At 42.1% G+C, this 23,901-nt stretch overlaps 1 protein-coding gene and 1 pseudogene across 1 annotated transcript; one reads left to right on the top strand and one right to left on the bottom strand.

Annotated features, from left to right (window-relative positions):
* The first annotated feature begins 989 nt into the window (after positions 1-989).
* On the top strand, positions 990-8,206 carry wsb2 (WD repeat and SOCS box containing 2). The gene is made up of 9 exons (XM_024002314.2): positions 990-1,407; positions 3,920-4,088; positions 4,267-4,478; positions 4,584-4,715; positions 4,863-4,966; positions 5,114-5,310; positions 5,412-5,501; positions 5,584-5,700; positions 7,841-8,206. Exons 1-9 carry the CDS (start codon positions 1,368-1,370, stop codon positions 8,049-8,051), a joined length of 1,272 nt encoding a protein of 423 aa, XP_023858082.1. The 5' UTR covers positions 990-1,367; the 3' UTR covers positions 8,052-8,206.
* LOC111974378 (replication factor C subunit 5-like) lies at positions 8,064-23,618 on the bottom strand (annotated as a pseudogene).
* Between the last annotated feature and the right edge of the window lie 283 nt (positions 23,619-23,901).

Genomic DNA, 23,901 nt, shown 5'->3' with positions numbered 1-23,901 from the left:
CGTAACATTTCATAACATTTTGTATCACTCAAACACAAAATAAACCTGAATAAAAAAGCATAGGCGGGGTGAGTTGCACCCCCATTTGCCCTCAGCACAGCCTCAATTCGTTGGGGAATGGACAAAAAAAAGCATTCCACAGGGATGCTGGCCCATGTTGATGTCAATGCTTCCCACAGTTGTTTTAAGTTGGCTGAATATCCTTTGGGTGGTGGACCATTCTTGATACACACGGGAAACTGTTGAGCGTGAAAATTCCAGCAGCGTTGCAGTTCTTTACACACTCAAACTGACTGGCACCTACAACCATGCCCCATTCAAAGGTACTTAAATGTTTTGTCTTGCCCATTCATCCTCTGAACGGCACACACACAAACCATGTCTCAAGGCTTAAAACTCCTTGTTTAACCTGTCTCCTCCACTTCATTGTCACTGATGAAAAGGGATTTAACAAGTGACATCAATAAGGGATCATAGTTTTCACCTGGATTCACCTGGTCAGTCTATTTCAGGGGTACTCAACTCTTACCCTACGAGGTGCGGAGCCTGCTGGTTTTCTGTTCTACCTGATAATGAATTGCACACACCTGTTGTCCCAGGTCTAAATCAATCACTGATTAGAGGGGAACAATGAAAAAATGAGGAGGCTTCGAGGTCCAGAGCTACATTTGAGCGGTCTATTTCATGGAAAGAGCAGGTGTTCCTAATGTTTTGTACACTGTTTCGCTCTTTCTTTCTCTTTTTATTAATGAACAACGTATACAATTTACAAGTTGGAATGAGCAGGGGTGCAACTTTAGTTTTAGAAGTGGTGAGAACATAATATTTATTTTTGTATCCAGTTGGATAAACACTCCAAACAGCCTACCCGACGTTCCGAGGCGCCCGCGTGGTCCTAAAGTTCACCGTTGCCCAATTTTGTATCACATTACAATGATAAAACTGGGGGGGACAAAAATGCAATTTCAAAATGTGGGGGTGACATGTCCCTGGGAATGAGTATGCTTATCAATAGACCAAACAAGCCCAAAACGAGTCCATGTTACTTAATAGAAAACAAGGGCACGTGTGGTAAGGTAGCCAATCCTATCGCATTGGAGGGATGTCATTTTACTGTACAGGAAATCAGATGAATTCTTCGTTGACTTACATTTCTCTACCGAAAGCTTAACAAAAAATACTATTTGGCTATATCACGTCATTTAGCGATCCGAATATACAGTTTGCGCTCTATTTTTCTCTCGGAATATGGCATTTTAACATGGGATTATTGACTAGACGGCATTGTTTGATAATCAGGAAGTATAGACAGTAACCCGATCAAGAATGTGATAACCTGCTTCCGTCAACATCTACAATTTGCAAAAATGTGTTCATTGAAAGACAACATTCGGCGCATACGGCCAGGTACGTTCCATTTTATTTATAGGACTAGAATAAAACAATATACAGGTAACTGCCAAAATAAAGGAAACACTTGAGTAAATTCGGGTTCTGGCGGTTATGGTGTGGGGTGCATTTTGCTGGCATGGTTTAGGTCCACTGAGGGCAAGGTAAACGCCAATAAATACATACACAGCCATTCTGAGTGATCACCTTCAACCTATGATTAATAATTTCTATCCTGGTGGGAATGGTTTCTTCCAGGATGACAATGCCCCCATTCACAGGGCACAAGTGGCGGTCAGTGAATGATTTGATGAGCATGAAAACGATGTAGACCTAGATTCAGCTGCGGGACGATTTTCTCTTGAGCGGATGGTCAGGAGACAGGGACATAATTACCAATAATTTGTAGACTGCAAATTGACCGCAAGAAGCCCACACAGATATAACGTTTAACTAAAACAATAATGTCAAACATTGCTTTCATGTATGATCACACATATCTCTCTATTATGGGGGGGAATACTTTTGAACAGATTTCCAAAATTAAAATCACTTGGAGCTGATCTCATCGAATCTCATCCAGTAAGACATGATTCCAGCTGCTTCCTGCTTGTAAAAGAGGGGATTTCCCACTGGGGTACTAGCTGCATATATTTTCCCACTGGGATACTAGCTGCATATATTTGGGGGGGGGGGGCAAAGAAATGTGCGCTGCCAGTTGGGGAACCCGGATGTAAACCATATGCCATGATCTCAACTCAAATTAACACTTTGATTCTTGTGGAAGAATGGTGTAGTATCCCTCCAATAGAGTTCCAGACACGTGTAGAATCTATGCTAAGGCTGTTCTGGTGGCTCGTAGGGACCCAACACCCTGTTAAGACACTTTATGTTGGTGTTTCCTTTATAGCTTTCAGAAACAGTCAATCCCATGTAGAAGTCGGGAGAAAGGAAAGGGGAAAATTGCCAAGTGAACAGCTGGCGCACTAACAAATATACTCAGCAAAAAACAAAACATCCTCTCACTGTCAACTGTGTTTATTTTCAGCAAACTTAACATGTGTAAATATTTGTATGAACATAACAAGATTCAACAACTGAGACATAAACTGAACAAGTTCCACAGACATGTGACTAACAGAAATTGAATAATGTGTCCCTGAACAAAGGGGGGTAAAAATCAAAAGTAACAGTCAGTATCTGGTGTGGCAACCAGCTGCATTAAGTACTGCAGTGCATCTCCTCCTCATGGACTGCACCAGATTTGCCCGTTCTTGCTGTGAGATGTTACCCCATTCCTCCACCAAGGCACCTGCAAGTTCCCAGAATTTTTTTTGGGGGGGGGAATGGCCCTAGCCCTCACCCTCCGATCCAACAGGTCCCAGATGTGCTCAATGGGATTGAGATCTGAGCTCTTCGCTGGCCATGGCAGAACACTGACATTCCTGTCTTGCAGGAAATCACGCACAGAACGAGCAGTATGGCTGGTGGCATTGTCATGCTGGAGGGTCATGTCATGATGAGCCTGCAAGAAGGATACCACATGAGGGAGGAGGATGTCTTCTGCCTGCAATGACAACAAACTCAGTCCGATGATGCTGTGACACACCGCCCCAGACCATGACGGACCCTCCTCCACCTCTAAATCGATCCCGCTCCAGAGTACAGGCCTCAGTGTAACGCTCATTACTTCGACGATAACCGCGAATCCGATCATCACCCCTGGTGAGACAAAACCGCGACTCGTCAGTGAAGAGCACTTTTTGCCAGTCCTGTCTGGTCCAGCGACGGTGGGTTTGTGCCCATCGGCGACGTTGTTGCCGGTGATGTCTGGTGAGGACCTGCCTTACAACAGGCCTACAAGCCCTCAGTCCAGCCTCTCTCAGCCTATTGCAGACAGTCTGAGCACTGATGGAGGGATTGTGCGTTCCTGGTGTAACTCGGGCAGTTGTTGCCATCCTGTACCTGTCCCGCAGGTGTGATGTTCGGATGTACCGATCCTGTGCAGGTGTTGTTACACGTGCGATCAGCTGTCCGTCCTGTAGCGCTGTCTTAGGCGTCTCACAGTACGGCCATAGCAATTTATTGCCCTGGCCACATCTGCAGTCCTCATGCCTCCTCGCAGCATGCCTAAGGCACGTTCACGCAGATGAGCAGGGACCCTGGGCATCTTTCTTTTTGTGTTTTTCAGAGTCAGTAGAAAGGCCTCTTTAGTGTCCTAAGTTTTCATAACTGTGACCTTAATTGCCTACCGTCTGTAAGCTGTTAGTGTCTTAACGACCGTTCCACAGGTGCATGTTAATTAATTGTTTATGGTTCATTGAACAAGCATGGGAAACAGTGTTTAAACCCTTTACAATGAAGATCTGTGAAGCTATTTGGATTTTTACGAATTATCTTTGAAAGACAGGGTCCTGATAAAGGGACTTTTCTTTTTTTGCTGAGTTTATGTGGAGTATTCACTCAAATATACTGTATTACGGTAGTCCAACAACATACATTTTTTCTATTCTAACTTCTCGCCTCACAGCTTCCGATGGGCTGATATTGGAATTGAAATCCGCCCACCCTCCATCGCTGGAGGGGCGCGCTGGCTGCGAGACGTGGAGCGTTGATTTCTCTCCAGATGGATCCTGGTTCGCATGGTCCATGGGACACGGGATTGTGTGGGTGATTGCCTGGCCGCTTCGGCATGATAAGTATGTAGAGCCTTTAAAGACTATTGGCCTGTAAATATTCCTCCTTCCTTCCATCAATTCTTCCTTCCTTCCTAACATTCTTCCTTGCTTCCTCATTTGAAGGTCTTGATGTTATTCATCAGCAACTCTTGAGTTTTATTCTTCATTTGTTTACTGTCAATAATGCTTGTCCATATAGGGTCAATAGGGTTGAGATTGCCCTAGAGAGCAACAGACAGGACAAGACCCTGAACTGTGGTCAGACAGTGTGGGGGCTGGCGTTTGGACCACGTCCATCAAAGACACCAGCACCTGGAGAAAAAGCAGCATCCTGTGAGAGAGAATCATCCAGACTGCTTCTGGCAACTGGCTTAGACAATGGAGTGATCAAGATATGGGATGTTGTAACTGGTGGGATATCCAACTTAGGACATTGCTCTATTTCATTTATTGACCACATGATGCCGAGTCTCTAATGTTAACGTGCAACTCACAGTGCCTTGATTAAATTTCCAGGTCAGCCTCGGTTCGACCTCAAAGGACATGAGGGTATTGCAAGGGACCTGGTCTTCACTCCCAACGAAAAGCTCACCCTTGTATCATCCTCTCGAGACAAAACCTTAAGGATATGGGATCTAACCCAGAAAGGTCAGCTATTGTAATACATCTAAAAATCATTCCTCCAAAGGACATTTCTCTCATCTTCTTCAATGCAGAAATTCATGGACATTTTTATTGCATATGGAATTGACCTTAAACTTCTATATACTGTATATTTTTCTCTGCCCTCCATAGGTGAAAAGGAGCCACATGTCCTCTCTGGCCACAAGGACTGGGTCAGCTGCTGTAGTGTCTCACCAGACTGCAGCATGATCGCATCGGTCGGCAGGTTTGACAGAGTGAGTTGCCCCTCAGCAGAGGATTCTCCAAGAGAACCACAATAGTTGCTGAAACCGTGCTGGAAAGGAAATGTCTGAGCCAGCAGAGTTTGGTTTGACTCAGCATGGTAGTATGAAAAGGCTATAAAAGTTTTTTTATTTTACCAGATGGTGTGTCTATGGAGCCTGCGGTCGTACACCTTCATCAGGAACTTAACGGGGATCAACCACAAGACATTCTACCTGTTAGCTTCCTGTGACTTCTCTCCCGATGGGGCACTGCTCGCCACCGCAGCCTTCAGTGGTTCCAGTTGGTGGATCGATCTGTGGGACCCCTACACTGCACAGAAATTGTCTTCTCTAATGTACATCTCTGTGTGGATAATGGTTTGATATGTGTAGCAGGATAATGGTGTGATATGTGTGGTGCATTAGTTGACACATTGTTGCTTTTTCTTTCCAATAGGGATTGCTCTGAGATGTATGGACAGAACCAAATCTCATCATTGAGATTCTCCCCCGAGGGTTTGCAACTGGCCATTGTTACTGAAGACAGGTAAGAGTTTAGTTGAGAGCTTTGCACCCTCAACAAATTTAAAAGAGAAAGTGCTAGGCCTTCTGTTTCATGTGTTTCACAGAGCCCTCCAGATGTGGGAGCCAGGACAGAGGGGTATGGTGATGCAGACCAAGGAGGACCGTACCTCCAATGGGCTGTGCTGCAACTTCCATCCACAAGGGGGAGTCGTAGCCACAGGGTAGATTTACTTTACTGGCTCATTCTCATTAGAATAACTTGATACAAACATGAGCCTCCTACAAATCAAATCAAACTTTATTTGTCACATGCGCCGAATACAACAGGTAGACCTTACCGTGAAATGCTTACTTACAAGCCCTTAACCAACAATGCAGTTCAAGAAAGATATTTACCAAATAAACTAAAGTAAAAAATAATAAAAAGTAACACAATAAAATAACAATAACGAGGCTATATACAAGGGGTACCGGTACCAAGTCAATGTGCAGGGGTACAGGTTAGTCGATGTAATTTTGTATATGTAGGTAGGGGTAAAGTGACTGCATAGATAATAAACAGTGAGTAGCAGCAGTGTAAAACAAATGAGGGGGTCAATGTAAATAGTCTGGGTGGCCATTTGATTCATTGTTCAGCAGTCTTATGGCTTGGGGGTAGAAGCTGTTAAGGAGCTTTTTGGTCCTAGACTTGGCGTTCCGGTATTGCTTGCCGTGTAGTAGCAGAGGGAACAGTCTGACTGGAGTCTTTCACCATTTTTTGGTCTTTCCTCTGACACCACCTAGTATATAGGTCCTGGATGGCAGGATGCTTGGCCCCAGTGATGTAGAGCAGTACGCACTACACTCTGTAGAGCCTTACGGTCAGATGCCGGGCAGTTGCCATACCAGGCGGTGATACAACCGGTCAGGATGCTCTCAATGGTGCAGCTGTAGAACTTTTTGAGGATCTGGGGACCCATGCAAATCTTTTTAGTCTCCTGAGGGGGAAAAGGTGTTGTCCTGCCCTCTTCATGATTGTCTTGGTGTGTTTGGACCACTAACTCATTTTAGATGCATCCAAGCTCTGTCAGGTCTGGATATAATCAACTATGAATTATAAGGGTAGAGTTAATAACATTGGAGATGAGGGAGACAATACCCCCTTATTTTACACTGATATGAGACTGTTGAAAGCAATTTCCAGAGGGCTTTGTGAATACGGTCCTAGGAATTTGCCTTCACCTGTCTCTCATAGCAGTGTAGATGGGGGTCAGGAAACAAGGAAAGAAAGCTCCTTCAGATGCACCTCTAAGATCCTTGCCGTATCCGAATAACCGTACTTGCGTTTTCTAAATCGTAGGCATTTTAGGTATGCGAAAAAATTGAGTTTTATAGGTTTAGTGTGCTTTAAATGCCAGGATGTCATACTCATTTGGGCTTTTCATCCAGTAGAATTCGCTGCACACTATTAAGGGAATCGTCTTTTGAGACCCATGTGTGTCTGACATAGGCATGCAAAGGGAGGGTATATTACTGGAAACTTTCAAAGTTTACCAGTAAACTACTAGAATTTTGGTGTCTTTCAAGGATTTTATATAATATATCACAAGACATCTAGTGGCCCTTTTCAGTACTTCAGATTATCACAGGTGTCTAATTATATATAAAAAAACATTTTTTACACATTTATTTTACTGTCTTTGTATTCAGTACACTGTTTTGGCGTCAAACTGGTGGCAGTTGTGAAAAAAGTCAATAGTTTGAAGAGTTCCAGAGTTAATTGATAATGCCATTGTTAGTTAGATGCTTTTTTCATTAATTAGGCGATTTTCTCTTGAACCATATGGTCTATCTACTAGAAACTCATGGACAATATGGACACAGATATGAAAAATGAATCATATATGAATACAGTTTTTAAAAGTTATTCAAGTATAAATTACCAAAGTTACGATAGATTGCCAAAAAATGTATGTTAATTACCAAAGATTCCGGTAACTATAGTAAATTACCAGTAGCTTTGCAACCCTAGTCTGACAACAGCTGATAATCAGCTGAGGGGACGCGCTGTACCAAAATAAACTGTTGTTGGGAATGAACGCAATTGCGCATTAGATGACGCATTCTTAGTAGGATGAGCCTAGTTTGCTGATATTAGTTGCTTACTACATACTAAACCGTACGTTCTAAATAGTATTTAGTATGATTAGTACACAGTATGCAGTTTAAGTAAGTAGTGGGCAACACAGATTTCAGACACGACACCCAGTTTTGTTGCAGTTTGTCTTTTTAGAAATTAGTCTTATTTAGTTAGCATATCAATGTAGGAAGGTTAAAACGAGGCAAACAAATTGGCTAATACCCTGTGTGTTATTGTTGCAGGACCAGAGATGGCCACGTGAGGTTTTGGATGGTTCCCAGGTCAGTGCCCAGTCTGTGCCACCTGTGCCGCTCCGTCCTGCGCCACTCAGTCTCCACACACCAGGTGGAGGCCCTCCCCATACCACGCAGGATCCTGGAGTTCCTCACCTACAGAGACATCCCGGACCACTCAGAAGCACGATCTGACCGCTCCTCGGATGAGGAGGAATAGTGTCTTTGGGAATGGGTGGAGGGAATGTTTCTGGACTCCATTTGTAATGCATTTGAGTTGATGGATGTATTGACTGACTAATGATGGAACAGTCAAAGGAGGAGAGCTTATTATTTGCCTCGTTTACAAATGCATAAAAAGTTGGTGGGAATGTTGTCTGACTGAAATGATGGGACTTTTTAGGACCTTGAGTGGAGTGGATACTTTGTGGTTTACACAAAATCAGTCATGTCTGATCAGCTATTTGTCCAAGGAAATCTCTCAGGATGTCAAAATGGAAATTCACCTGGATGCAATTAGCTAGTGATTATACACAAACATACAGATGAACAAAAAAATAATAATAATCCTAACATACTGGCTAATTTACATAAATTTCACCAAACAAATGGAAGTTACTAGATCTATATTTTGTGCTACTGATATATTATAGTATGTAAAGTGACATTTGTGTAATTTTGATGAGAGTAAATATACATTTTGTATTGTGTAAATTGGTCTATTAAATCATAATTCCATGATAGTCTAAAAAATAAATTAATTACAATTATATTAAACAGAAATTCAACTTAATGTACATAAAGGAATATTGAGCAAACGGGGACAACACAAGTGTGTTTATATGACGTTAGTCTCAAGAGTTCTCTCCCCTCACGCTTTCATTGATAAATGTTAAATTTTTGTGAACAGGGTACGCGGGCCTTTTGTCCTAGCCCAACACTAACACACCTGACTCAAGTAACCATAGTCTCGACCAGCAATGTATTAATTGCATCAGGTGTGTTAAATATGGGCTGGAACAAAATCATGCACACCCCGTAGCTCTCCAAGAACTTTGTAGGTGACCAATGTGTACTAGATCAGGGGTTCTTAAACTTTTTCACTCAGGCCCCCCCTTCCAGCAATGGGGAACATCCGCCCCCTCCCGCGTTTGCGCCACGTCTACTTCTATGGGCACAAGCACTGTTCATGACACAAACTGTTCACACCCCTCTTGTTGGAGAGAAAATGTTGCAAGTTTAAAGCTTTTTTTCCTGCAATTCAAACATTTTGTCAAGAGGTGCAGAGAAAATGTTGCCGTTTTCAATCATTTTCTTGGAATTCTATAAAATGTTGGCATGTCTAATGTGTATTTATGTGATTTGAGTCTCAAACATTACAACAAAATCTATGCGCTAAAAAAACGTTAGTTGACATGGACATTTCGGACAAGTTATAAATAGCTCTAAGGTATGCAATGACTGAAATAACAAGAGGAAAATTGATGATGCACTACCCATTTTTGAAATTGCATCTTGTGCGTTCTACAATTACAACTTTCATGAGTAAGTTGAAAGCTGCACTGAGTTCCTGAAAAAAAAAAAAAAAAAAAAAAAATGTTGGGGGGGGAGTGAGCACAGTTTGGGAAGCACTGTACTAGATGGTTGTGACTGTTTTTGGACCGCTGGTCTGGGTGGCATCATTGACCCAGATCTCTCTCACTGCCTGAAAAGCCGCCACCATCGAACTCAACTGGGTCTTCTCGTTGGGTCCCGAGGCCAGCCGGTACCTATAGGAACAAAACACATTATCAAAAAAGTGTAACATATTAGTCATCCTAATTCACATTTAACAGATGCTGTTTTCCAAAGCGACTTACCCAACAAATTGTATATAAGCAACAGCAATAGCGAAGACACATATGCACTTAATATCTGCCAACTTGATAAGCAAACCCATCCGAAACACAGGATGAAAGTCCACTGTAAGAAACCAAAATACATGGTTAATTTATACCAAATAAGTGTTTCAAATACCTCAAAACATTGCATTGTAAAATTAACAGGTGTAGCAACGTCACGCATTGATCCTACGCCTCAGACCGACAGCATCGATGATGCGGGACATTCAGCCGGGATCATACCAGTATCTCGATACTCGTTAGTATCATGGCAAGGAAACAAAACAAAGTTGGGCTGTTTTTTTGGAGTCATATTTATTTATTTTCTAAGCTATAGCACACAACATTTTCCATAGGTTTTTAAAGTACCGAAGAGTTAGGTCTGCTTCATAAAAAAAAAAAAAAAAAAAACGATACTGATATCGTAACAGCCCTAGTAGCTATGCAACTATACTGAATTAATGTATCTACCACACGTGTGCAGACGGTCGCATGTTTTTTGGGAAATGTACACATACAATTCAATGCATACCTTGGATACCTTCAGAAAGTATTCAGACCACATGACTTTTTCCACATCGTTACGTTACAGCCTTATTTTTAAATTGATAAAATTATATTTCCCCCATCTACACACAATACCCCATAAATGACAAAGCAAAAACAGGTTTTGAAATTTTATCTAATTTATTACAAATAAAAAACAGAAATATCATATTTACATAAGTATTCAAACCCCTTTACTCAGTACTTCGTTGAATCACCTTTGGCAGTGATTAGAGCATTGAGTCTTCTTGGGTATGACCCTACAAGCTTGGCGCACCTTTATTTGGGGAGTTTCTCCCATTCTTCTCTGCAGATCCTCTCAAGCTTTTCAGGTCTCTCCAGAGACGTTTGATTGGGTTCAAGTCCGGACTCTGGCTGGGTCACTCAAGGTCATTCAGAGACTTGTCCCGAAGCCACTTGTTTTGCCTTGGCTGTTTTGCCTGTGCTTAGGGTCATTGTCCTAACAGTCTGAGGTTGTGGGCACTCTGGAGCAGGTTTTCATCAAGGATATCTCTGTACTTTGCTCCCAGTCCCTGCGGCTGAAAAACCTCCCCACAGCATGATGCTGCCACCACCATGCTTCACCAGTGATGGTTCCAGGTTTCCTCCAGAAGTGATGCTTGGTATTTAGGCCAAAGAGTTCAATCTTGGTTTCATCAACTGAGGGACCTTATATAGACAGGTGTGTGCCCAATCAATTGACATTTCCACAGGTGGACTCCAATCAAGTTCTAGAAAGAGCTCAAGGACGATCACTGGAAATAGGATACGAAATTTAGATCAGGTGTGTCTCATAGCAAAGGTTCTGAATACTTGTGTAAATAAGGTATGTTTTTTCCCCCACACATTTGCACACATTTCTAAAAACCAGTTTTCGCTTTGTCATTATGGGGTATTGTGTGTGGATTGATGAGGAAAATGTTTTATTTAATCTATTTTCAAATAAGGCTGTAACGTAACAGTGTGGAAAAAGCCAAGGCGTCTGAATACTTTCCGAAGGCACACACAGAACGCACTGCAACTGCCTCTGCAACGCTGTAAGGCAAACGCAGTTTTCCATTGGAAATGAATGTACTTCTGGTGTACCAAAACGCAATGGCGCTGTCGGTCTGACCCCCCCCCCCACACACCATCCTTGTCTGACCAGGAAGGACACCTTCTTCCAATCAAAATATATTAAATCTACAATCAAGACAGGGCTGAGGCATCAACCAATCTCCTTAAGTCACAGGAGACACCTCTCCATGGGGGAGAAAGATCCCCATTCTTCTTCAATGGCTTCACTTCATCCAAGAAGTCACCCAGCTAAGAAAGAACCCTGCCGTCAAATGGCCACAGTTTGAATGTCAAAGGAATTAGCTTCGGTGGAGTCTGCCCCAAATGCTTCCCAATCAATAGTGGGTCCTTTACGTTTGCACGATGAAGAGACGTAGCAGAGTGAAGACCCTGGGTAATATCAAGGGACCAGACTGCTACAATGAAAATACACAAACTTACAAAACGACAAAGAGTATTTCTGATAGCCATCGTAACAAATTACTAGTTAGTCTTTCACTTTGTGTAATGTAATTAGTCTTTCACTTTGTGTAATGAATTTCAGATATTTTCAAGCAATCATGAATATTAAGTTATTGCCATGTCAATTTTGGTATGTACAGAACCACAAGGAAATTACATGAAATTTAAATAGGTTTTGTGACTGCACAAAGAAGGTACAGACCGTTATGGATATAATATATTATGAACAGAACCTAACTAAACCACACCTTCTTTCACACCTGGACTCAAGTGAGTGAGTGAGTGATCTGACGCTTGGCCAATCAGACTTCAACACAGATGAATAAGTATACAAGTGGATTGCCTTACTTTCCTCAAATGCATTGGTGTTAAGCTGTAGGCCTAATCTTATGATTTTGTGTATTGATTAATGTACTGCAGTTTTTAGGGACCGGAATGCTACAGTGAAAATGCTAATAGATCATTAGATCATCTGGGCTTCCGAGTGGCGCAGCGGTCTAAGGCATTGCATCTCAGTGCTAGAGGCGTCACTACAGACCCTGGTTCGATTCTAGGCTGTATCACAACTGGCCGTGATTGGGAGTCCCATAGGGCAGCGCACAATTGGCCCAGTGTTGTCCGGGTTAGGGTTTGGTCAGGGGTAGGCAGTCATTGTAAATAAGAATTTGTTCTTAACTGACTTGCCTAGTAAAATAAAGATTTTAAAACATTTAAAAAATGTATGATGTACCACAGACGAGCCATTCTCTCTCAACTTCTTTCAAATCTATGCCTCTGCCTACTCCTTTTGCCAAGTGTTGCATCTGTGCTGCTTTAGCGTAGACTACATTTTAGCTATCCCATTCCTGTTTTCCATTCAGAAAACCCCATTCTTTTATTCTGTATCATTTTACAGTTTGCATTGTTTGTTTGTTTTATCTTTCAATAAATGTTGCGTGTTTACAAGCGTGTGGTTCTGGTACCAAACAGTTCAAAAGAATTTACGATGCCTTCAGAATGTTGGATGATAATTGATAAAGATTCATTTAAGTCCAGATTTTTTCATAGCCTCAGATTATGGACAGTGCCCCGTATATTTCATAACTAATAACCAAACCCCTTATCACATTATCACCATTGTCTCTTTATATATCGAGGGACACCTCTTTAATATACCCTACAGAAGTATATCAAATCAACGTATCGTAAAATTGACTAGAATTATAAATAACTATAAAGTCCTCTATGGTAAGGCCTGATGAAGCTGCCAAGATGGTTACGTAAGAACAGAAATACATAACCTCAGAAATAAGAAAAAAAAAAACTAAACTAAATCTCGCTATATTGTTCATTTCAATGCTAAATCGTAGCAGTAGTGGTGTGCACCGGTAGCCATGGCAACCGTGAGGGGTCTCCCAGGACACCAGACCAAGAAAACATCTAGTCACAGTGCAGATAGTGTCAAATTCTGGCCTGGTAGGTCTGGTAGGTCTTCTCTCAATATACTGTGTCTGTTTAGAATAGATCTACCAAATATACCATGACAATACACATTGCCTTCAGAAAGTATTCACACCCCTTGACTTTTTCGAAATGTTGTTATGTTACAGCGTGAATTTAAAAATGTATGTTTTTGGAAATGTTTACTAATTCATTTTAAATAAAATAAATGATATGTCTTAAGTATTCAACCCCTTGGTTATGACAAGCCTAAATACGTTTACGAGTAGAAGTGTACTTAACAAGTCATAATAAGTTGCACGGAGTCACTGTGTGCAAAAATAGTCTTTAACATGTTTTTTGAACGATTACCTCATAAAAAAAAAGTATCTGTACGGTCCCTTAGTCGAGCAGTGAATTTCAAACAAAGACTTAACCACAAAGACCAGGGAGGTTTTTCAATGCCTTGCAAAGAAGGGCACGTATTGGAAGATGGGTAAAAAAAAGCAGACATTATTAATAACCCTTTGGATATCAATACACCCAGTCACTACAAAGATACAGGAATCTTTCCTAACGCAGTTGCCGGAGAGGAAGGAAACTGCTCAGAGACTTCACCATGAGGCCAATGGTGACTTTAAACAATTTCATGGCAGTAATAGGAGAAAACTAAGCATGGATAAACAACATTGTAGTTACTCCAAAATACTAACCCAATTGACAGAGTGAAAAGAAGGAAGCCTGTACAGAATAAAAAAATATTCCAAAACATGCATCCTGTTTGCAATAAGCCACTTAAATAAAACTGAAAAAAATGTGGCAAAGAAATGTACTTTATGTCCTGAATACAAAGCATTATGTTTGGGGCAAATCCAACACAACACGTCACTGAGTACCACTCTTCATATTTTCAAGCATGGTGGTGGCTGCATCATGTTATGGGTATGCTTGTCATCGTCAAGGACTAGGGAGTTTGAGGATAAAAATAAACGGAATAGAGCTAAGCACAGGGAAAATCCTAACGGAAAACCTGGTTCAGTCTGCTTTCCAACAGATACTGGGAAAAAATAAAATCACCTTTCAGTAGGACAACAACCTAAAACACAAGGCCAAATATACACTGGAGTTGCTTACCAAGACAATGTTCCTGAGTGGCCTAGTTACAGTTTGACATAAAATTAGCTTGAATATCTATGGCAAGACTTGAAAATGGCTGTCTAGCAATGATCAACAACAAACTTGACAGAGCTTGAAGAATTTTTTTAAAGAATAATGTGCAAATATTCTACAATCCAGGTGTGCCAAGCTCTTAGAGACCTACCCAGAAGGACTCACAGCTTAATTGCTGCCAAAGGTGATTCTACGCTATACTGAGATATGACACTATGTGAGATACCACATATTGGAGATATTATGCTAGATTGAGATATTACCCTATGTGTAGATTGTATTCTCAGATGGCCATTTTGCTATTTCTAGACACTGCACTACTGTATGTAGATATACAATCCATTAGATATATTGTTATTTGAAAGAGCTGCTTTAGAAAAACATAAATATACCCATTGTGGAGAAAAACAAGCATGTTCTTATGAAGATAGTATGCTAAACATAAATTGTGATAATACATATGGTTGTGAAAGAGAATAAAGGATACGGTTGTAAGCGGAGGTGAAGTCCTTGTTTAGGGACCAGCCCAGAATGTTGGCTATGTCTGATCGTAGTGGGTGACCAGTGCAGGTGTACACATTATCCTCTGTCACCTTCCCATATGCCATGCTGGTGCTCTGAGAAATACATGGGTGAGGAATCAGTCAGTCATAAAATATAACACAAATAAATTTACTTTAAGTAGATAGTACACTCTATATCTGTATTATATAGCTAATACTAGTGGTGAGCACCAATATTGATATTGTTTGATATCGATAAGAGAAAGGCATATTGTGATATCGGTTTATTCTTCCTGTGAAAAAAGGAGACTGGAGGAGGTCCTACTCCAGTCTCCTTTTGACCTCATTTAACACCCAATTTACTTAACAAAAGGTACATCTCAATAGGTGGTCCAGGTATGATCTGACACTAGTGGGTGGGCCTTTCCTATTTTGTCCTCTATTGTTCCTCAAGCAAGTGGGAGGCCGATGACATCACATCGGACCAACTCCTTGAATGCCTTACTCCTTAAAGTTTGCAGTTGTGTCTAAAAAACACTATTCTGCTCAAAACATATTGTTTTACCTTTAATGTGTACATTATTTAGGATATTGCTTCTCAACAAAAATATCACCTTGTTTCACTCCAATGTTTGTAAACAATGTAAATAAAAACTGTATAGCCTCAAAACATGATTAAAACTCAAATTTTGATATCATGGATGGTTAGTCCTTGCACCCGTAGGCAGCTCGGTCTATGAATTTGACAGGGTTACATTTATCCAGGCCCATCCCTCAGCTTTTTACCAAAACAGAGGCGGGGAGAGGCTTTGTTATTTTGAAATGAAGGATTCTAGCTTTAACCTACACTGTTCTGTAAAAAAGTATTAAAAGTTCCTGTATGCACAAAACCCTCTCACAGACCTTCTCACAAGGCAGGTTCTTGAATTAGCATATTTAATTGCCTGCTGATGGGCCATCAACTGCGGGCTTCCCATTGTATTCAAACTGGTTAGGTAGGTTTATGCTACCAGAACATTTTACACCTGTCCCAATGAGCAATCCACAAGCAGATGTCTAGACTTTACAGAAAAGTGAACATTCACACAGTTGCAATGTATATATTTTTTAACAAACTGATACATCAATATGAAATCGAAAAATGCTACTGATATCGATATTCCATATTGGTGACCATCACTAGTTAATACATGCATTCATTTTCATCAGCAATAAAAACTGAACACTGTGACGCAATTAACTACATTTAGCTACACACTGGTAATACGTTTTTTCCGTACCTGCAGTATGTTGAGTGATCTTCTTATGTCTCCTGATGATAGGGTCACAATAGCTTGTATTCCATCTGGAGTTATATCAATGCTGCAGGGACAAGATCAGACATACATACGCCTCTGATTAAAAGGCAAGAATAAAACCCAGCACACAGTGTCTTTCTGGGACACTAAAAGCCTGCCCCTCCAGATACCCTCTGGCCTCTCTAGACCCCCTCACCTCTCCTGTTGGACAGCATACTCCAGCCTGGGGATCATCTGGTCCTGAGACAGGACGGAACCTGGTGCATCTGGACTGCAGGGCCGGGATCATTTTAGACAGGTAGTTACAGAGCAGACAAAACGCGTGTTCTCTGTGTATTTCTCAATGACTGTAGGAGAGGAAGAGAGAGGTAGAGGGGGAGGAGATAGATAATGGAGAGGAAGCAAGAGGAGAGAGAGGAAGGGAGAAATGGATGTCAATGTTTTGAAGATCAGCGGACATAACCTCATAAAAATGTAAAATCCAAAATATTAACCCGCTGTTAAATCAGTGTGGATCTGTTACAAGCAATTGCAGCACATTAATATTGTAAATTATTAGCAGTAATAACAGGGTAATATGCAGTATCCCCCTCCCAAATGCATTCAACATTTTGTTTGTCGTCTCAAATCTCATGTAACAGTAAGCACATCTTTTAATCAGTGAGAATGACTGGAAATGACTGGTTAGCTGGCAGGCAGCTCATTTGGCCAGTTGGTACACAGCAGGTAAGCACATCAAAACAGATGGTTACCTCGCCGCAATGCATTCTGGGCATCCCGGGTCATAGCATCGGCCTCGTCCAGTATCACCAACTTGAAACCCTTCCTGGAAGACAAAGACAAAAAAATAAACACACATTTTGTGAATTGAAGTAAGGGTTGCCTGTGTAGGATACGGGGACTTTAAATAATAATTTGTGTACAAATCAAATCAAATTTTATTGGTAGCATACACATGGTTAGCAGACGTTCTTGCGAGTGTAGCGAAATGCTTGTGCTTTTAGTACCGACAGTGCAGCAATATCTAACATGCAATCTAACAATTCCACAACAACTACCTAATACACACAACTCTAAGTAAAGAAATGGAATAAGAACATATACATATAAATATATGGATGTGCAATGACAGAGAGGCAAGATGCAATAGATGGTATAAAATACAGTATATACATATGAGATGAGTAATGCAAAATATGTAAACAATATTAAAGTGGCATTATTAAGGTGACTAGTGAACCAATTATTAAAGTGGCCAATGATATAATGTCTGTATGTAGGCGGCAGCCTCACTGTGTTAGTGATGGCTGTTCAACAGTCTGATGGCCTTGAGATAGAAGCTGTTTTTCATTCTCTCGGGCCCAGTTTTGATGCACCTGTACTGACCTCGCCATCTGGATGGTAGCGGGGTGGGTGAACAGGCAGTGGCTCGGGTGGTTGTTGTCCTTGATGATCTTTTTGGCCTTCCTGTGACATAGGGTGCTGTAGGTGTCCTGGAGGGCCGGTAGTTTGCCCCCAGTGAATCGTTGTGCAGACCGCACCACCCTCTGGAGAGCCTTGTGGTTGTGGGCTGTGCAATTGCCATACCAGGCCGTGATGCAGCCCGACAGGATGCTCTCATTGTGCATTTGTAAAAGTTTGTGAGGGTTTTAGATGACAAGCCAAATTTCTTCAGCCTTATGAGGTTGAATGACGCTTTTTTCACCACACTGTCTGTGTGGGTGGACCACTTCAGTTTGTCCGTGATGTGTACTCAGAGTGCTCACTCTGCTGTTTCCTGAAGTCAACGATCATCTCCTTTGTTTTGTTGACGTTGAATGAGAGGTTGTTTTGCTGAAACCACACTCCGAGTGCCCTCACAACCTCCCTGTAGGCTTTCTCGTCGTTATTGGTAATCAAGCCTACTACTGTTGTTTCGTCTGCAAACTTGATGATTGAGTTGGATGCGGGCATGGTCACGCAGTCATGGGTGAACAGGGAGTACAGGAGGGGGCTGAGCACGCACCCCTATGGGGCCCCAGTGTTGAGGATCAGCAAAGAGGAGGTGTTGTTTCCTACTTTCACCATCTGGGGGCGGCCCGTCAGGAAGTCCAGGACCCAATTGCACAGAGCGGGATTGAGACCCAGGGCCTCTAGCTTAATGATTAGCTTTGAGGGTACTATGGTGTTGAATGCTGAGCTATAGTCAATGAACAGCATTCTTACATAGGTATTCCTCTTGTCCAGATGGGATAGGACAGTGTGCATTGTTATGGCGATTGCATCGTCTGTGGACCTATTGGGGAGGTAAGCAAATTGAAGTGGGTCTAAGCACTTCATGATGACAGAAGTGAGTGCTACGGGGCGATAGTAATTTAGTGCAGTTACCTTTGCCTTCTTGGGTACAGGAACAATTGTGGCCATCTTTAAGCATGTGGAGACAGCAGACGGGGATAGGGAGAGATTGAATATTTCCGCAAACATACCAGCCAGCTGGTCTGAGCATGCTCGGAGGACGTGACTAGGGATGCTTTCTGGGCTGGCAGCCTTGCGAGGGTTAACACGTTTAAATGTCTTATTGATTCCGATTGGTCAGACCAGCGTTGAATATTTCTTAACACGGGTACATCCTGTTTGATTTTATGCCTATAGGAAGGAGTAAATTGGAGTCGTGATCAGATTTGCCAAAAGGAGGGCGGGGGAGGGCCTTGTATGCATCACGGAAGAAAGAGTAGCAGTGATTCAGAGTTTGCTGATAGAATTTAGGTAGCCTTGTTCTCAAATTTGCTTTGTTAAAATCCCCAGCTACAATAAATGCAGCCGGAGTATATATGGTATCCAGTTTGCATAAAGTCCAGTGAATTTCATCGAGGGCCGTGGTAATGGCTTGAGGGGGAATATGCACGGCTGTGACATTACCAGAGGAGAATTCTCTTGGGAGATAATACGGTCGGCATTTGATTGTGAGGAATTCTAGGTCAGGTGAACAAAAGGACTTGAGTTCTTGTATGCTGTTACAATTACACCATGAGTCGCTAATCATGAAACATACATTTCTTTGTCCTTGCTGAAAAGACTGGGGAAATGATTGCGATATGGTAGCTAAAAGACCTACTTCTCTAAAAGGATTATTGTTAGGGATTGTAACGATTTACCGATATGAGCCCAAACCGATCCAAAAGTCGCACGCGTCATCAGGAAATTAATTCAAACATTATGAATCGCCAGTTCACTAAAATGTTTTACTCATTTAATTGTACCCCACCTGAAAATACCTCTAATCTTTTGTGACTGAATTTATGCGTCATCTCAACCATTAGCCAATATTGAATTAAGCATGTATATGTGTATGACAGTCACTGATCTCGAAGTCAGATAACAGCTGTGCGCACAGAGCATAGCTGCTCGTGCCAGCGAGAGGTAGGCACATCCCTGATCTAATATTCGTACATCTGTGCAGCACCTTCCGCATTCAAATGCTTGTAAAATGGCTTTCGCAATGTCAAATCATAGGCTTTATTAGTTGGGTCACATCCAATGTAATTTGCTGGGTCATTGTTACCAAATGCGGTGTAGAAAATTGTGTTTTACCAGTGGAGTTGTGTAGGCTAGGCTATCGGAGTGGACGCAACTCACATCTAACTGCTGATTGTGGCTTATCGATTGGCGTGTTCACCATAAGAAATAGCTTTGGTAGTTGTGCTTTAAACAGTCAGTGCATTGGTCATTTGCACATGAACAGGGTAAAGTTGTAATTTCACAAGAAAGACAGCAATCATTTTTGCAAGCTGCACTCGGTTGGAGCGGGAGAAGAGCTCTCCTCCATAAAGTTTCAAAAGGTCAAAACCCTTCACTTTTGAGAAGGGCCGAAATCCAAAGCTGGTGTACCAAAACGCAATGACGCTGTCGATCTGATTGAGGCGTTAGAGCAGAGTCGCCCCCCCACCGACCTCGTCCACACCGTCTGACTAGGAAGGACACCTCAGGTAGCCTAGCGGTTAGAGCGTTAGGCCAGTAACCGAGCCAACAAGGTGAAAAATCTGTCGATGTGCCCTTGAGCAAGGTACTTAAATCTAATTTGCTCCAGGGGCCCCCTACTACCATGGCTGACCCCATAAAACAACACATTTCACTAAACCTATCCGGTGTATGTGACAATAAAACTCCTCAATTCACAGGAGACACTTCTCCATGGGTGAGAAAGAACACCATTCTTCTTCAATGGCTTCACGTCATTCAGGAAGACACCCAGCTGAGAAAGAACCCCGCCGTCAAATGGCCACAGTTTGAATGTCAAAGGAATTATCCGTGGTGGAGGCTGCCCCAAATGGTTCCCAATCAATGGGAGGTCCTTTACGTTTGCACGACAAAGAGATGTTGCAGAGTGTAGGCCCTGGGTGATACCAAGGCACTTGACTGCTAAAGTGAAAAACTACAAAAAAAACTACAAAAACCTTATATTGTACTTTTTCCAAAGTACACAGAGTTCCAAAGAGTATTTCTGATATCCATCATAACAAATGAATAATTGTGTAATTATGCTATGCCTCTCACTTTGTGTAATGAATTTCAGATATTTTTGAGCATTCATGAATTTGAAGTTATTAGCATGTCAATTTTGGTATGCATGGAACCACAAGGAAATGACAAGAACATTGAAATAGGTTTTGTGACTGCACAAAGAAAGTACAGACTGTTATAGCCATAATACGTTATGAAAAGAACCCAACTAAACCACACCTTCTTCCACAACTGGACTCAAGTGGGTGTGATTGATCTGAAGCTTGGCCAATCAGACTTCATCACAGATAAATATCTGTGTTATATTAATTGGCTAAATCAAAGCTAATTTCTAAAGATAAATATTGACATATTACTTGCAAAAAAAAATGTATCTGCTAAAATGGCAAGTGAATCAGTGGGTGATGGGGATTTCAGATTGCCTGTCCCCCACCTAATCTGATAGTGATAGATGCTCAGCTCAGGTTCATACACACACCATACACTGTGAAGCACTCACTCACACAAACAGTGTCACTCAGCTCAGAGAAGTCAGATCAGATAGATCCAGTTTAGAAAGGCCCAGCTCCTGAGCGCCATCAGCATTTAATATAGAATGTAAAATGAATGTGTTCATGCAACAAATGTTATTGCATCGAATCGTTTTGAATCCCGAACCGAATCGCATTAATTCCTTCCACTAATCAAACTGTATTTCACTGAATCGTTTCAAACTAAAATAATTGTTATTTTATCGTATCGGAACCCATGTATCAAGATGCATATCGAATTGTGCTCGAAAGGAAAGATTCATATCCCCAATTATTATTGTCTTACTTGAATATGGTCCTGGTGCCGGCAAAACTCAGGATGGGTCCTCAAACAACATCAACACCTCGGTCGTCGGACACGTTTAGCTAAAATAAATGCATTAACATGTAAGAACAATAATTTGTTATAATAACAGATACAGTGCATTTGGAAAGTATTCAGACCCCTTGACTTTTTCCACATTTTGTTGCGTTACTGTAAGGACCGATGCCAGAGATGAGAAGCAGGTACAGGGAGTTGAACATTTAATACGGAACAGACAGGTAACAGGACAGGAACAACGTCAGCACACGGGTATACAAAGACATACAAACATTAATGCAGAAGCAGGGAACAGAGCAGGGAACCAGACAGATATATGGAAGGTAATGACAGAATTGATTGAGTCCAGGTGAGTCCAATAATCGATAATGCGTGTGATGGGGGAAAGGCAGGTGTGTGTAATGATGATAGCAGGAGTGCACAAGGCTGGGGAGCCTGGCGCCCTCGAGAGCCAGGGGGGAAGAGCGGGAGCAGGCTTGACAGTTACAGCGTATTCTAAAATTGATTAAATTGTGTGTTTCCCTCATCAATCTACACACAAAACCCCATGATGACAAAGTGAAAACAGGTTTTTAGACATTTTTGCAAATGAATAAAAAATAAAAAACAGAAACATCATATTTACATAAGCATTCAGACCCTTTACTCAGAACTTTGTTGAAGCACTTTTGGCAGCAATTACAGCCTTGAGTCTTCTTGGGTATGACGCTACAAGCTTGGCACGCCTGTATTTGGGGAGTTTCTCCCATTCTTCTTTGCAGATCCTCTCAAGCTCTGTCAGGTTGGATGGGGAGCGTCGCTGCACAGTGATTTTCAGGTCTCTCCAGAGATGTTAGATCGGGTTCAAGTCCGGGCTCTGGCTGGGCCACTCAAGGACATTCAGAGACTTGTCCCGAAGCTACTCCTGATTTGTCTAGGCTGTGTGCTTAGGGTCGTTGTCCTGTTAGGAGATGAACATTCACCCCAGTCTGAGGTCCTGAGTGCTCTGGAGCAGGTTTTCATCAAAGATCTCTCTGTACTTTGCTCCGTTCATCTTCCCTTGATCCTGACTTGTCTCCCAGTCCCTGCCGCTAAAAAACATCCCCACAGCATGATGCTGCCACCACACTTCACCGTAGGGATGGTGGCAAGTTTCTTCCAGACGTGTTTGGCATTCAGGCCAAATAGTTCAATCTTGGTTTCATCAGACCAGAGAATCTTGTTTCTCATGGTCTGAGAGGCCTTTAGCAAACTCCAAGCGGGCTGTCATGTGCCTTTTACTGATGTGCCTTTTACAACAAGCTTGCTATGCCCTTAACCTTGTTCTGACCACCTCCAAAACAAAGGTCATGTAGTTTGGTAAGAAGAATGCCCCTCTCCCCACAGATGTGATTACTACCTCTGAGGGTTTAGAGCTTGAGGTAGTCACCTAATACAAGTATTTGGGAGTATGGCTAGACGGTACACTGTCCTTCTCTCAGCACATATCAAGGCTGCAGGGTAAGGTTAAATCTAGACTTGGTTTCCTCTATCGTAATCGCTCCTCTTTCACCCCTGCTGCCAAACTAACCCTGATTCAGATGACCATTTTACCCATGCTAGATTACGGAGACATCATTTATAGATTAGCAGGTAAGGGTTCTCTCGAGCGGCTAGATGTTCTTTACCATTCGGCCATCAGATTTGCCACCAATGTTCATTATAACACACATCACTGCATTCTATACTCCTCTGTAAACTGGTCATCCCTGTATACCCGTCGCAAGACCCACTGGTTGATGCTTCTTTATGAAACCTTATTAGGCCTCACTCCCCCCTATCCAAGATACCTACTGCAGCCCTCATCCTCCACATACATGACCCATTCTGCCAGTCACATTCTCTCAAAGGTCCCCAAAGCACACACATCCCGGGGTCGCTCCTCTTTTCAGTTTGCTGCAGCTAGCGACTGGAACCAGCTGCAACAAACACTCAAACTGGACAGTTTTATCTCTATCTCTTCATTCAAAGACTCAATCATGGACACGCTTACTGACAGTTGTGGCTGCTTCGTGTGATGTATAGTTGTCTCCACCTTCTTGCCCTTTGTGGTGTTGTCTGTGCCCAATAATGTTCGTACCATGTTTTGTGCTGCTGCCATGTTGTGCACTAGGCTGCAGTGCGTTCTGTGTACCCCATGCTTTCAATATTTTCAGCTCGTGTGTGGCATTACCATGCGGTGGTACAGATGGAAGTAAAAGTTATCCATTGGGAAGGACCATACAGAGGCCAAAATGATCATGCCGATTGTGTAATTACGGGCAATGGAAATGTGTATCTTGTAAGAATGACACTGGGACAATTCCTCATTAATACAAGTGGGTACCGCAAACCGGCCAACTTAATGGCGTGCAAAATCAATACAC

The sequence above is a fragment of the Salvelinus sp. IW2-2015 genome, linkage group LG15, assembly GCF_002910315.2.
Source record: "Salvelinus sp. IW2-2015 linkage group LG15, ASM291031v2, whole genome shotgun sequence".
Classification (NCBI taxonomy): domain Eukaryota; kingdom Metazoa; phylum Chordata; class Actinopteri; order Salmoniformes; family Salmonidae; genus Salvelinus; species Salvelinus sp. IW2-2015.
The sequence above is the reverse complement of the archived record's forward strand: the minus strand, read 5'-3'. Positions and strand labels throughout refer to the sequence as shown.

Bases quoted from the DNA above. Each gene is read 5' to 3' on its own strand.
- wsb2 (XM_024002314.2), top strand. From the start codon at position 1,368: ATGTGTTCATTGAAAGACAACATTCGGCGCATACGGCCAG. The intron at 4,479-4,583 runs GTGGGATATCCA...TTAAATTTCCAG, and splicing joins GATATGGGATGTTGTAACTG to GTCAGCCTCGGTTCGACCTC. The intron at 4,716-4,862 runs GTCAGCTATTGT...TGCCCTCCATAG, and splicing joins ATGGGATCTAACCCAGAAAG to GTGAAAAGGAGCCACATGTC.